The 15,236-nt window shown below is 55.9% G+C and overlaps 1 protein-coding gene across 5 annotated transcripts in view; it reads right to left on the bottom strand.

The window, feature by feature from the left end:
• The window catches only part of SHANK2 (SH3 and multiple ankyrin repeat domains 2), a 512,111-nt gene that overhangs the window by 325,865 nt on the left and 171,010 nt on the right, over positions 1-15,236 (bottom strand). For all 5 annotated transcript variants that reach the window (XM_055314494.1, XM_055314499.1, XM_055314504.1 and 2 more), the window contains exon 11: positions 8,192-8,258. In XM_055314494.1, the coding sequence (XP_055170469.1) occupies positions 8,192-8,258 (67 nt within the window). The remainder of the gene's footprint in view (positions 1-8,191; positions 8,259-15,236) is intronic.

Raw genomic sequence — 15,236 nt, 5'->3', positions numbered from 1 at the left:
CGATGCTACATGCTATTTTGTATCAAAAGAGCTGGGGGTCTGATGTGGTCGGAGGTCAGTGGACAAGGACATGCTCACACTGAAAGGGATTCTTCAGTGCCTATGTGGCTGAGGATCTGGGACAGACAGTGGGTCTCTGGGGCTTCCACCATGCTGCTGGGGAACAGAGTGGGGTAGGGCTCTTCCCTAGGGGCTCAAGCTGCCCCAAAACAGGAGGCAAAGAACCAGGAGAGGCTCAGGTTTGGGGAACGGTTCCACCCAGAGGATGGAAGGAGCAGACATGTGGGCAGGTGGGAGGATTTGCTGGGCATCTCTCATAGGACCCACTCTCCAGCAGCCACATGTGTCCACTGCATGCGGGACAGCGGGGCCAGGGCCTCTGTGGGCCCATTGCCAGCCCCAGCCTCCCTCGGGCACCATTCAGCATGCCTGAGCGGGCCAAGAGGCTGCAGGGAGGCGGATGCCGGTGAACTCCAAAACACAACACGGGAAAGGAAGACAGGACATGTGGAAACATGCAGGCCCGGGAGGTCAAGGCTTCGTGCCCCTGCCGCAGCTCTCAGGACAAAGACTAGTGTCCCTGGGAGGGCACAGAACACAGCATTTGGAATGGGCCAGAGACCTCGGTGGATTCCCACGTCCACCTCCCTGGACAGCAGTGCCAGAAGACGGCCGCACGAGAAACCCTATCCCAACAGAACACATGTGCAACTTGTGGCTGTCCCAAACAGGGTGTCACCTTAGCTCATGTCCCGGCAGGTCCACTCTGGGTTTGGATCTGGGGATAAAAGTTGTACAGCGATAGGTACACAGAAGGCAGGGGCGGCGGGGGAGAGGTGCAGGGGGTACCGCAGCCGCAGCACTCCACCAGCAGGCAGGAAAAGAGGGACGGGGATGAGCCCAGAGCAGGACGGACGCAGCCCACAGCTCCCGCGCAGGGAGGACGTCCTGCTCGTGCAGGCGGGGACCTTGGAGCACAGCCCGCACATACTGCACGGTGCCTGCAGCCCCGCGGAGGCCAGAGACTCAGGAACAGAGTCACCATGACGGGTGACGGCAGTGGGCTGCTCACATCCGCTCTGGCTGCAGTCCGCTGGGGCTTTATCATGTCTCCCTCCCCTGCAGCTTGCTCTGGGGATCCAGACAGCAGCTGTGTGATTGCCACCCCATATTCTAGCGAAAGCACCAGCCTGGCTTTCCTTGACCAGGCACCTCCTTAATGGCTCGTAAAGGGGAGACTTGGCACTACTCGGCAACTGCCGACCCCAGCCGATCCGATCTGATGAAAAAGCTGGGAATGGGGGGGGGGTTCCCCAGGACCTGCTGGCCCCACATGAAAACACACAGGGTCCCCCGTGTCTCATGGTAAGTGGCACCTTTTACAGTCAAAATGCCAGGAAAACGGAATGCTGCTTTCAAATCACATCTGGTTTATTTCACAGCAGGTGAGATCTACCGAACAGGTTATTTAAAAGAAAAAAAAAAAAAAAAGAATCGCCGCTCAGGATCAGCATGGGTCTTACTTACCTCCTCTCTCTCGCACACCGCCCCCCACCCACACACAAATATTACATTCAGAAATCTGTTTGAAAACACCACCCCCTATCCATCATCTGTACATATCGGACGCGCAATTATACGGGCACGCGGTCTCGAAACCTAGCAACGGTAACCACGTCGTCCTGAGTCGGCTACCCAGACACCCAGACTCACACATCAGCTCAATGTGCTTCATCTCGAAACACAAAACCCCCTCGCTCCTCTCTCCATAGCTGCGGAAGGACAAGATGTATGAAAACAAACCTTGTTCAGCTGAAGAAGAACAACCCATGCCATTCAGCGCATCTGACAGTGCATCTCCCCACCAAGCCGGGCAAAACACAAAAATAACAAACACTGGAAAAAATGGGTTATCCCAGTGCAAAGCTTATCAGCTTGCAACATGCTTAATGATTGCACGACTGTTTCGGACACAAGCTCCCCAGCCTCCCCGGCAGCCTTGCTACGGGGACCTCCGTCCTACAGAAGCCATCGCGAACGCCCCATGGCAAAGCCTGGAAGACCCCGTGGGCTCGTGGGCTCGGCCACAGCTAAACCCTGCAGGACAGCAAGCGGGGATTAATGTCGGTGCTGGCGGTGGCTTTTAAACCATCGCTTTCTCCGAGTTGGCAGATAAAATCACCAAATGGAAATCACATTTAATTTTTTAAAGAGGAAAGGAGTTCAGGAAAAAAAAAAAAAAAGAAAGAAAGAAAGAGCCACAGCATCACAGTAGCAGCATGCACGCCGGCCGGTTGTGAGCAGAACGTTTCACGACAAGATGTAATCTCCCTTTTAAAGGGATAGACTTGCATCCACACGGCATGCTGGATCCATTTCCTGATGCTGCAGACCTCGGAATACCCGTTAATCACCTTACTGCTTTTCAACATGATTCCTGTCTTCCCCGAGAGCCACATCGGAGCATCCTAAGTGCCCTGACTTCTTGGTGGTGTGCTTCTGTGTCCGGAAAATAAAGGACCTGTCGCTCTGAGTCGGGGTGGGGGTGAGGGGGAGTCCTGCTATTTGATGGTTTAAAGGAGCTTTTGAGAAAGGCATCGCCGACTAGGTAAGTCAGGAAAATGTTTTGTCCTGCAGTTTGCTCGTTCTGAAGCATCGACATTGACCCCACGTCCCCCCACTCCCAGCCTGGAATTTTGGGGATCCTTCCACCATATTTATATTCAGAAATGCAGACAAAGGGGAGTCTTACCCTCAGTTCTTCTGTCTGAAGTCCTGACCTGTGAGGCTGGTTCTCCAAAAGGGTGTCCCAGCCCCACTAAGTGTCTAAAAAACAAAACTCTGTGGCCTGGTCCTGATGCCGGGGAGGCAAGGGTCACCAGCCTCGAGTTCAGGACACACTTCCCCATCTCCCACATTTCTCCAATGCTGTTGGAGAGCAGTAAGTCAAGATTTAATGCAGATCATAAAATAGAAACAGCCCCATCCCAGCCCCTCCAGCACCCTTGCCACGGTTCTGGAGGTGGACAGGAACAGACAAAGGACACATGGGGACAAGTTGAAGCCCTCCAGCAATCACACTGGACACCTACCACCCAAGAGTCCAGAGCAGATGGGAGAGTGGCCTTGATCTGGACAGATTGTGACAGCACCCTCACAGGTCTAGAGGATGACGGTCAGGGAGCTGAGCCACAGGAGCTGGAATTGGAAAGCCACATGGCCACGGAGCCTCACCAACAGCACCTGAGACACCTTCACTGTAACACGGATCTAGAACTAGCTGGTGGAAAGGCCGAGAACACTGCCCCAGTGCAACCCACTGCCCACGCATCCTCTCCCCATGCCCCCGTGAGCTCTGTGCCCCCAGACTCGGAGCATGCTCGGGACGGATAAGACATCACTACTCAGGCAAACACGTCCAATCCAGGGGCCCATCTGCCCATAACATGTGCTCTGCTCCTTGACAACTGTGACCAGGTGTGGGGAAAGCAGGTTGTTGTTTCAAGAAGAGAGGGGGAGAGGAGGAGCTTGGAGTGGGAACACAGGCAGTTCATGTGCTCATTCACCCAACAGGCATTTACTGAGGGCCTACTATGTGCAGGCACTGCGGGGAAGGCAGACACCACCTGTCTTTGCAGAGATGACAGCCTCAGGAAGACAATCCTATGGCAACATGAGTGTCCTCAGTAGTGGTTGACGTGGACCCAAAAACACATGCCTGGATCCTAATCCCTGGATCAATTTAGGAATCCCAAGATGAGAGCATCCCGGATTTAGGGTAGGCGCTAAATACAAAGATGTGCATCCTTATCAGAGAAAGCAGAGGGCATCTGAGAATGGGTGCAGAGAGCAGGCTGTGCAGCCACGGCAGGGACAGGAGTCACACCAACAACCCCAGGCCACCATCAGAACCGGCGAGAGGCCATGATGGACCAACCCTGCCAACACCTCGCCTCTGCACATCTGACTTCCAGAATGGTGGCAGGATAAATCTTGCTTGTTTTGTGCCGCCTAGCTAGTGGCATCTCTCTACAGCAGCCCCAGGACACTAGCCATGGCGCATCCTCACATTCCGAACCAGCCCGCTGGAGGTGAGGGGTTCTGAGAAGCCGAGATGGGGCTGGTACTTGGATGTCCAGCCTCAGAATGCGGGAAGGACATACAATGGTGGCCACAGATGCCACCCCAGGCTCCCAGGTCAGGGTCCCTCGGAGGCGGCCCTGGGTGTCTGTGCTCTAGGAAGTTTGGCACATGCTGCTGGGAAATGAGGAGGTTTGAGTTGACAACTCAGAGTCAGGAACAGGAATGGGGTCCCAAGCTCTGTCTTGGGGGTCGACTGCCAGCAGCCCAGAAGATGCACCGGGGGACAGGTGAGGGTAGAAAAGCAGCCAGGGTGGCCGGGGACCAGGACATGGGGAAATGGGTGGGTGAAACAATCCAAGAGGAAAAGTGAAGGGAAGAGAGTACTCTTCTGAAGTCATGTGCCTTCTCCTGAAGGAGACAACTGATCAGTAGCCTGTCCTGTCTGAGAGGGGTCACAGGGTCTGCAGGGGACTTTCACTCTGGAACCCGGGGCAGGGCAACAAGGAGGGCATCGCCCCTGTGGTCCACACCTCCTAATGCGCCAGGCCTCGGATGCATGAAGGTCTCTCAATTCCAAAATTGGCACAGGGCCTGCACAGAAGGTGCTCGATGAACAGTTGTCCTGAAAAGCGCTTATGGAGGGTGACAGCCCTGGCACCTGGTACCAGCTAGTTCAGGCAGCCCCAGGGCCTCTCTCAGGAGGTTCCAGCACATCAGACTATGTTAAACCACAGAGCGAAGGAAAAGGATGTTCCCTCCGGTAGCCAGCAGCAGACGGCTTTGCTCAGGACGCGTGACTTCTCCAGATGGGAAGGCACCGGGGCACCTCTGCTGGAGTCCTGGGCTGACAACGTCTCAGGTATCCAGGACTTCCCCAGGGTGACCTCAGAGAGGGGACTCTGTACCCCATGTGTCCTCTTCCCTCCTGCTCTGGGTACCCCCGAGAGCCACACAGAGGCAGCATCCTTGATCTGCAAGCTCCCTCCATGATCCTGGGGTGCAGGGGCACAGCCAGGGTATGGCGTGAGGTGGTGGAGTGGAGTGTGGACATCAAGGAAGAGTCAGGATGTGGGGCGGATACCATCCTTAGGCGGGAGATCACCTGGGCTGAGGGTGAGGCCATGGGCCTTCAGGAACTCCTTCTAAAAGGGAACGCCCCCTGAGTGAGGACGAGCAGCTGGCATGCCCCCTGCTGTAAGCCTTCCCGGGTACGGCGTGGGGGGCTGGCCCTCCTAGACTCCACCACACAGGGCATCCATCCTCCTGCATGGAATCCGCCCTCCTGCACAGGATCTGCTCTCCTGCACAGGATCACCATCATACACAGGATCCACCCTCCTGCATGGGATCCTCCCCTCCTGCACAGGATCCACTGTCATGCAGAAGATCTACCGTCCTGCATGGGATCACCATCATATACAAGATCTACCCTCCTCACGGCACAGGGTGCTGTCCCTCCTAGACTCCACCACAGATGCAGAAGGGCATCTATCCTTCTGCACGGGATCCACTCCCCTGCATGGGATCCACTCTCCTGCGTAGGATCCACCCTCATGTACAGGATCTACCCTCCTGTCCAGCGCAGAGTGCCATCCTGCCCAGGCTCCCCACCATACATGGTATCTGCCCTCCTGCCCAGGATGCACCCTCCTACATGGGATCCTCCCCTCCTACACAGGATCTACTGTCATGCACAAGATCTACCTTCCTGCACGGGACCTGCCCTCCTACATGGGATCCACCCTTGCGCACAGGATCCACTCTCCTCATGGCCCGGGGTGCCACCCTGCCCAGGCTCCCCACCACACATATGACATCTGCTCCCCTCCAGGAACGAAGGCAGATGCAGGTGATGGTGACCACAGGGCAGAGGTTCAGTGAGCACAGGGCTGAACAGGGGTTTTACGCTGGACTGACAGCTCCAGTGAATCAGTGCACCGAGGGATAACTCTGCCCACAAAGGACCCAGAGGCTCCGTGCGCCCTGGTGCCGATTTGCTAGTTCAGTCAGACCCTTCAATAGAAGACTCACAGGAAAGGAGAGGTCTCTTTTTTCCCTTCCTGGGAGATGCTGAAGGGACCCTGCAGGAAGCACAGATTTCCATACCATCCCTGCCCTGGGGGGCACACAGTGGAAAGCCCATGGTGTAGGTAACAAGAGGTGCTGACTCCTGCCTCGGTTCATCGTAAAAGCAGGCCCTGTGTCTTCACGGAGCTCCCGGTGGGCTTGCAAAGGTACAGAGCCAAAGGTGTCAGGCCTTGTCCCCATGCCAAGAGACATGGAAGCTGCACCAGGCACGTGTCAGCAGGGGCTGCCCTTTGTAGTTTAAATAAACCACAGGCCAGGATGGGTGAGTCGTGATGAAAACATTCACCCTACAGACAGGCACTCCTTTTGTAATAAGAAAAACAAGTGGGGCAGCCCTGGTGGCGCAGCAGTTTAGCGCCGCCTGCAGCCTGGGGTGTGGTCCTGGAGACCTGAGATTGAGTCCCATGTCGGGCTCCCTGCGTGGAGCCTGCTTCTCCCTCTGTCTATGTCTCTGCCCCTCTCTCTCTGAATAAATAAGTAAATAAATCTTAAAAAAAAAAAAAGAAAAAGAAAAAAAGAAAAACAAGTGGCTCAACTAGTATGGAGCTGTCTGCATCCATTACAGGGAAGCTCGGTACATCTCCAAATGGAGGAGACAGGAATCTCCCTCCTCTTTGTTTTAAAATCAACTTGGTACCTCAAGGCACTTGGCAGTTAGCAAGGACGACAGCACAGTGGCTGGTGCTCATACTGGTAGTGGGGCAGGCAGGGTCCCAGGGGTCTCTCAGCCCCCTTCCCGGAGCCAGGGCAGGGTGCAGCCCCACCAAGGCCAGCGCTCAGACCAGTCAGGAGGGCAACCCCGGGCTTGCTGCCCCCACAACCAGCTCCCCTCAGGAGGTGGTGGGTGGGGCCTGCACATGCTCCCTGCCCCTCCCGGGCGGCATGCCCTGCTCTAGACTCCACTTCCCACCACAGCAGCCAATACCCTCAGACCTCAAGCCAACCCCATCCCACTGTGCTGCTCTGTTGTGCTGGGGATGTGGCAGGAAGGGAGCTGCTGGCACCCCATGGGCTCAGCCCATTCCCTAAATTGCGTGGCAGACACGAAGTCAGCAATCTTTAGGACGTGCTCACAGAGGTGCTGGTGCAGCCTAGCTGGAGGCCCAGGTCTCAGAGCAATGCAGCCCTTTGCCCTGGTTCACAGGAGGGACCCGTGTTGGCATCAGACGCGGCCCCCGGGAGGCCCTGATGTACTGCAAAGGGTGCTGGATGACGCAAGCAAAGCATCTGCCTCCGCATCCTTGCACAATTCTCAGACCCAAGGAGGGTACCAGCCACACACTGAACATGGTAAAGACTCGATAAAGACTTGACAGCCAGACAGGTAGTTTCCCTCACCCCCAACACCAAACACGGGGTGAGGGCCACAAGCCGTAAGACACAGATGCCATCCAGCCACCTTTCCAGGTGCATTCGAGCCTGCCGCCCACCCCATCAACGGATTGGCACTGACTTCAAAAGCTCACCACTGCTGGTCCACTGGGACTGCTCCCCGCTGCAGGTCCTGTGCAGGCCCGGGGACGGAGGAAACAGGCCAGCGGGCTCTTCGGAGATGCAAGACTGGGCCCAGCCGCCCACAGGGCGATGGGCCAGAGGAGGAGCCCCAGACACGGTCCTCCTGGATGGCATAAGGGGTACTAGAAAGGGGAATGGTCATGAGCGCCACTGCGGGGACAGAAGAATGGCCTCAGAGCCGGGGGTCAGGGGTCCCACCGGGTCTCTGCTCTGCCTCATGTGGCCATCTCTTAGTTTGAATGAGAGTGTGTACTGTACAGAATCTTCCAACAGACCCGCCTAGGCTAGCCGCAGATTCGTCCCACACACCAGGTGGACGACAGTGACCGACACGCACCGCGTGCCATGAGTCACGGACACATGAGCACGAAGATGGAAACGTGGCTAGGACCACGCTTCCGTGAGGTTCTGTTAAACACGGGCCCCGGGCCAGTCTCGTGAGGATGCGAGGAGGCGGGGAGCGTCCGCCCACCCGTCGGAGCCCTGCGTCCCCGAGCCCACTCACCAATGTCCGTCTCCTTGTGGTTCTTGATGTACTCCGCCAGTTCGAAGTTGCCGGCTATGATCGCCACCTGCAAGAGCGGACACGGCGTTAACGAGGCAACCACACGGCACAGCCGTTCGCACCCGTCCACACCCCCGATGGCCTCGCCGCAGCAGGGCACACTCACGGCCCCCTGGTTTTGAAGCAAGAGATGTTCGGTTTTATTCAGATATAACGGACACACAACGCTGTGTGAGTTTCAAGTGCACAACATTAACGACTCAACATACAAAGAAGGCGGGAAGATCGCTGTGAGGTTACGCAACACGTCACCTCTTGTAGATACAAGAACCTTCTTTCCCTGTGATGACAACGTTTGGGATCAATCATCTCAGCAATTTCCCAGTGCACAGCAGGGTCTGCGCCAATCACCATCCGTGTTGCCACAAATGGCAGGAACAGTCACGGCTCTTTAAACGGCAGCCACAGAATCCATCAGCCCTCAAACCCGCAGAGTCAAACACCACGTTGGACCCCCTCTGGCCCCCCCGCTGTGTCATGAGAAGAGGCTCTCATTCTGCAAGAACCTACAGGAGAATGTGCTCTGCCCAGAAGCCCGCCGCAGGGGCCACCTGCACAGCAGCGGGGCGCTCAGTGACCTGTACGCCCACCAGGCACACCCGGGAGCAAGAAGGGAATCCTCCCCACAGCAAGAAGGGAATCCTCCAAAAAGTACCTAAAGCTCTTCATCAGATTTCAGTTCAGCGGGAAAGATTCCAGCCCTGCATGCGTGCAGAACACTAGGGCAACACAGTGGGAAATGGTCCCAACCCGGGCCCGACGGACCCATGAGCTAAAGCAATAAGGCCTGGTGGGGGACCCCAGGGATACCGGTGCCAGAACCCACATGGGCAGGGCTCCCGGCACCATCAGTCTACACCCGCGGGGGAGTCAGCCTGCACACACACACACGTCTATGGTCGGGTGACTTTCAGGGACAGTGGTGGCAGGGGAGGCCTTATTCAAAAAACCTGGTTTCCCAGAGAAGACATCTGGCCTCAAGCCTGCAGCCTCCCCTGCCAGTCTCCCCCCTGCCCTACAGATTTCAAACTTGTAGCCCCCATGGCCACGTGAGCCAGCTCCTCACAAGAAGCTGCTTGAATGTATGTCTCTGCCCATCTGGCCCACTGCCCTGGAGCGCCATGGACCGATGCCACTCAGCACAGAGGCCGGGGGGCCACACGGCTACAGGCACCACGTATCCCAGACCCCTGCCCTGGGGAGTGATGTTGGCTTCCACTCCTGGGCACCACCTCCTACTGCCCTCCAATGATGCCTCCCGACAGGAGCAGCCAGCAGCCAAGGCCAGCCCCTGCCTGACTTGCTAGTGGAAGAGGAGCTGTGGCAGCCCGTCTACACCAGCTGGGTGTAGGGTGGGCAAAAGGCGGGAGGCAAAGACCATTTTGGGGGCAGCCTCTGGGTCTGCAAAGACAGAAGCAGAGCTGGAACCGTTGTCAGGTAGAACGATGCTCCTATGGGGACCGCCCACCTGGCGAGGACCCTGGACACAGGACAGGGAGCCCAGCTGGGGGGTCCACGCAGCCCCCTGAGGAGCTGGAGACAGAGCTGCTGGCACACAGGGGCTCAGAAGGAAGGGTCTGCAGGGCTGATGTAGCATACAACCCAGTGACACCGCTGCGGGGAATGCCAGTGGGTGCAGGCACGGTGGGAAACAGTTTGGAGGGCTTCAGAAAGCTTGACAGCATTACCGTCCGATCCAGGAGTCCCACAACCGGCTTTAGACCCAAAGGGACTCAGAGCAAGTACAATGGTTAATTTTATGTGTCACCTTGACTGAGCCACGGGGGCGCCCAGGTGTGTGCGTCTGTGAGGGCGTTTCTGGATGAGATTAACGTGTGACTCAGCAGACTCAGTAAAGCGTCTGTTCTCGAGCTACAAGGCCTCGCGGAGCAGGCGGCCAGGTACCTGGCTGCTGGGGACCCAATGTCCTTCCCTTCTGCTCACTTTCTCCTTTGGAAGGGAAATGTCTCCCGCGCGCCTGTCTCGCTGCTGCATGCTGGAGCTCACACAGCTTGTCACGTTTCGCGGCTTTGTGGCTGGGGGATGAACCATACCTTGATTCTCACTCACACCCAAGCTGGATAATATTTAAATAGGACCTTGGACTTTAGAGATGGTGCTGGGATGACGTGAGACGTTTGGGGCTGTTAGGTGACATCAACATATTTTACATGCAAGAAGACCCAGGTTTGGGGGCTTCCGGGGTAGAGCGTTGCACACAGAATGTCTCTGTCCTCCCCCCAAAAATTCCTACGCTGAAGCTTAACCCCCAGGGTATATGGAGGTGGGGTCTTTGGGGGGTGGTTAGGATCAGGTGAGGTCACGAGAGTGGGGCCCCTGTCATGGGATTTGTGTCCTCATAAGGACAGGATACCAGAGATGCTCTTCCCATGCCCCCACCTCTGTGAGGACGCAACGGGAAGGCCAGTAAGAAAGGCCTCCCCAGAACCCAACCATGCTGGCACCCTGACCTTGGGATTCCAGCCGCCAGAACCGTGAGGAATAAATTGTTTGCGCCATCTGGTCTGTGGTATTTCATCACAGCAGCCCAAGCAGATGAAGACAGCGGGGACTCGAGGTATCTGCACACCCATGTTCTCGGCAGCCTGACTGACAACAGCCAAAGGTGGAACCACCCCTGTGCCCGTCAATAGAGGAACAGATGAGCAAAATGCTGTCATACGGTGGAACATTATCCAGCCTTAGAAAGGACGGGATTCCTGACACCTGCTACCACAGGGAAGCACCTGCCCCGTGAAACAGGCCAGACACGAACGGACAGATCCTGTAGGCCCTCATTCACACGAGGTCCCTAGAACCATCAGATCTATAAAGACACGCGGCAGGACAACAGGTGCTGGGGCTGGCAGAGGGGATGCGGGCTAGTGTTTCCTGGGGATGGAGTTTTGGTTTCTCAAGATGGAAAGAGTTCTAGAGATGGATGGTGGCGAGGATTTCAGAACAATGTATGGAATGCCACAAAACAGGTGAAGATAATAGAATTTAGGGCTTTTATATATTTTGCCACAATTAAATGAAAAAGGCAAAATGCACCTGTGTGGACCAGCTGGCCAGAAGGTCAAATAAATATGGAACATGATCCATCTGCAAGGGCCAGCAGGTGTTGGAGAGATGCCTGAACTTTGGAATAGCCATCTCCCACCAAGGCATGGGGGTGCCGGGATGACGGGGGTTGGGGGGGGAAGGGAAAGGCCTCAGACAACACACACAGGGGCAGGGCAGCCCTGGCATACGCACCCCTCTCTGACGTCTCACCTCTGGGTAACACCAGTCCCCAGAGCTCTGCCTCTGTCGGGGGGCAATAGAAGGCAGGGAGGTGTTGAAGGAGAAACTGTGTCCAGACAGTTTCAGTCAGGTAGTCGGCCACCCGAGGTGCCCCCTCTCGCGATGAGAATCAGCCCCCCTGACCCCGCTCACCTATCCATCCAGGATAGCCTCAGCCCAGTGGCCCACATGCGACAGGCAGACAGGTGCTTAGAGGTGAAAGGCTCTGACCCCAGGCTGCCAGACCGATACTGTGTGACCTTTGGCATGACAGTTAATCCATGGGCCTCAGCTTTGTTATCTGCAAAGTGGGTTTGGTGAGAGGATTTGATAAGACACACATAAATAGGGCTACAGCGGGGCCTGGCAGGTGAGAAGCCCCTAAAAAGGCTCGCCGTCACTACCATCACTGATTACTACTGACAACTTTGGTGTGAGTGGCACACAGCTCCTTGCAAAGGCCCTCTGTGCACAATCAGACACACACAAGTGAACACCCACATCTGCCCCACATGGCACACCCGGGATGGCTATTAAAAATAACTCTGGAAAGGACCAGAAACCAGCAAGTCCAAGTTTATACTTCCCTGAAAAAAGATTTAGGAGCTGCAAACCGAGTTGCCGTGCAGCCATGAAGCCTGCTTGACCGTCCCTCCTGGATGACTTCAGGGCCAGGAAAGCCCTCTCCTGTAGGAAGGGGCCACCTGCCTGTCCTGCTCCATTGCAACATCCCTGCTACCCACCCCGGGCTTGGCATGGTAAATGCTTTACAGAAGGATGGAGAGGGGACCGGGTCTGATGGCAGTGTCCCAGGGCCATCCAGCCAGCGTGTCGCTGCTGTCTTGGTTGCATAAATGAAGTAAGATGTTGGGATCAGTTTTCCTTAGTTACAGGTATACACATCATATTAATAATAAAAATCATAACACACAGATATTAAGTGCTTACACGGACACAGTTCGCTCCAAGGGCTTTATAAGGATAGCCCCCCTCTCATCCTAACTACTCTATGAAGTGGGCCCCCTTATCTCTACTTGATATTTAAGAACACTGAGGCACAGAGAGGTTAAGTAACTTGCCTGACACCCCACAGCTGAAGCCTAGACGTTAACTCACACCGTTCAAGTCCAGAATCTTTACCTAATAATCATGGCACAGAGTAAGGCTATAAATATCTTTCACTGACTAAGGCATTTAAAAGAAGTTGCAATGGAATCACACAGGTCAGTCACTTTAGCAGAATGCAGTAGCACAAGGACGAGGATATGACACATTGTCCCCAAGGGCGTATGACCAGCCACACTGGGCAGGCTGCCTTGGCTGGGGGGCCACAGAAAGCCATGCAGCAATAGTGTTCTGGGAGTGTAAACGCACTCTCCAGGAGGATGGATGCTGCCCTGTAGTCGGAGGGGACGGTGTGAAGACAGGAGAACCTTTGCCTTCTGACTCACCTGCCCCACCTCCTCCTCCTCCCTCCCTGCACCTGCCCCCCCACCCTCTTCTCCCCCCTCCCCCCCCATCTGAAGAACAACTCAACAGCACAGAATAGGGCCAGCCATCTGGGAGCCTCCCTCGTGAGATGTAGGCATCCACCCTGCGGCAGGTGTTTGGATCTGGGGAGACCAGAGACGCAGGGGCTCCTCTGGACTCAGAGAGGCATGTACTGACCCCTCCTTTCTTAAGCCATAGACCTGCTTCCTTCCTCACTTGGGAACACACAGAGGGTGCTGGCAGGTGCACTGGGAGAAGGTGCCGTGGCAGGGGCTGCAGGGGATTTGGCGGACAGTTGGTGATGCAGTGTACAAGCCAGTCTGGCCCCATAACAGGCAGGATGGAGATGGCAGAGGGGGAAGGCTGGAGCTGGGGCCCTTGCAGGGGTGAGGAAGAGAAAGTCCTGGAGCTGGGATGCCCATGTGTGTGGGAAGAGTCCTGAAGGCAGGTGGGCAGCCAGTTCTGGGCTGTGACCCGAGACTATCGGGCATCAGACAGCCACCTCTGGAGCACACCGGGCATTCACACCAGACCGGTCCCCTCCATTCTGGCCCCAGTTCCACACCCACCGTTGGGAAGGAGTCAAGACCTACTACAGACACGAGGCATAGGGGACTTTATTTCTCCCATTTAGGCTCCCAGGGAAGCCATAGGGAGCACTTCCTGTCCCTGCTGGCATCAGTTGTGACGTCCGAGATAGGGACCTCTGTCCATGCCAAGGAGGCCCTCCTGGAGCCTGGTGTTGAGACCAGTGTGGGGAGGAGAGCCCATCACACCCACTTCCCAGCGCACCCAGGGGTCTCTGCCATGGGGACCAGGCCACTGGGGTCCCGAGGGTGCAGGAAGGCTGGCAGGTGCCGGTGGGGCTGGTTGGATGCATGGGGGGGGGTACATGGATGATGAGTGAATGCATGGAAGGGTGGTGATTGAGTGGACGGGTGGATGGATGGCTTGAGCCCATAGAGGGTATTATGCACTTCCTGGGGTCTTCCAGGGAGCCCTTTAGAAGGGCTGCCTGATATAGACAAAGGTCTCCCCCTGCTGAGACTCCTAGGCTCTCCTTGCTCTGGGGGCTGCATGACGCCCCTGCTGCCACAGCTCAGACTGTTTGAAAACAGGGCACTGATATCTGCAAGGTAACCCTCCGGGAGCTGAGATTCGCACCTCAATTATTCCCTGGTCATAAGGGAGACACTGAACCCTGTGGTAGGCTCTGAGAGCTCACACTTTGGAAGAAAAGCCATCTTCAACATCTAGAGGTTTGTGATCCAATCAACAGGCAAAGACAGACTATGATCCAGCTCATCTACTTTCATCATCTAAGTTGCTGAGCCCAGCTGTGCAAGGAAACCACCAACCGGGTGAGCGAGCCCCCAGCCCCATGGAGGGGCCATGACCCCCAGGCCCTCTTATGTAGGAGAGTCTTCTGCGCAGCATTATCCAGACCTCTGTTATATAAAATATTTATGGTAGTCGAGGTGAAAAGAAGTCATAAAAAACATCTGAGAGAGGCATAAAAGTTTAGCATTGCACACACACAGAAACGGGAGGTAATTATTTCACATCCACCAAGTACATCATCCCCCTCCCAGACCGATTTGCCAATAAAATGCAAATTTCCCCTCTGAAATAGCACCAACTTTGAAGGACACTGTTTGCTCCCGGAAATCTTGATAAAGAGCAAATGGTTCTTCTGTGTTTGCAGAGAAACAGCTTCAAGAGAGCAGCTGGTGTGGGGACTCTCAGGTTGGAGAGGCATGAGCAGGCAGGGAAGCAGGGAGATGCCTCTACAGAGCCTCTCAGTCCTGGAGGCCCAGGCTGGGGACGCAATCTCAGGGGTTAAGGCTGCTCCTGGGCTGGCTTCCAGGACACCGCGGTAACAACTATGGTGCTGCAGCTAACGGTGGGGACGGTGCAGTGCTTAGCACCTATGCTCCCAGGCTCCTAACTGCAGCATCTGACTTAACCCTCACGCACCCCTAAGTAGCACTGCTGTGATTCCTGCCTCACCAATGAGGAGGTGGGCTGTAGGACTCAAGGATGCTGGATTTCTACCTTACATTTGGGTAGACCTCAAACGTTGGACCCCAAAGCCTGGGGGCTCACAGCCAGCGCGCTATGCACATGTCCTCTGATCACAGGAGAGCTCTGGCTCCTCGGTCGGGGCAGAGCCACCTTGCTCACAAAGAGGTATATGAGAGAGATCAGT

The sequence above is a fragment of the Nyctereutes procyonoides genome, unplaced genomic scaffold (genome assembly GCF_905146905.1).
Source record: "Nyctereutes procyonoides isolate TBG_1078 unplaced genomic scaffold, NYPRO_anot_genome, whole genome shotgun sequence".
Classification (NCBI taxonomy): Eukaryota; Metazoa; Chordata; class Mammalia; order Carnivora; family Canidae; genus Nyctereutes; species Nyctereutes procyonoides.
Note: the sequence above shows the minus strand (reverse complement) of the source record. Positions and strands in the feature narration are given on the sequence as shown.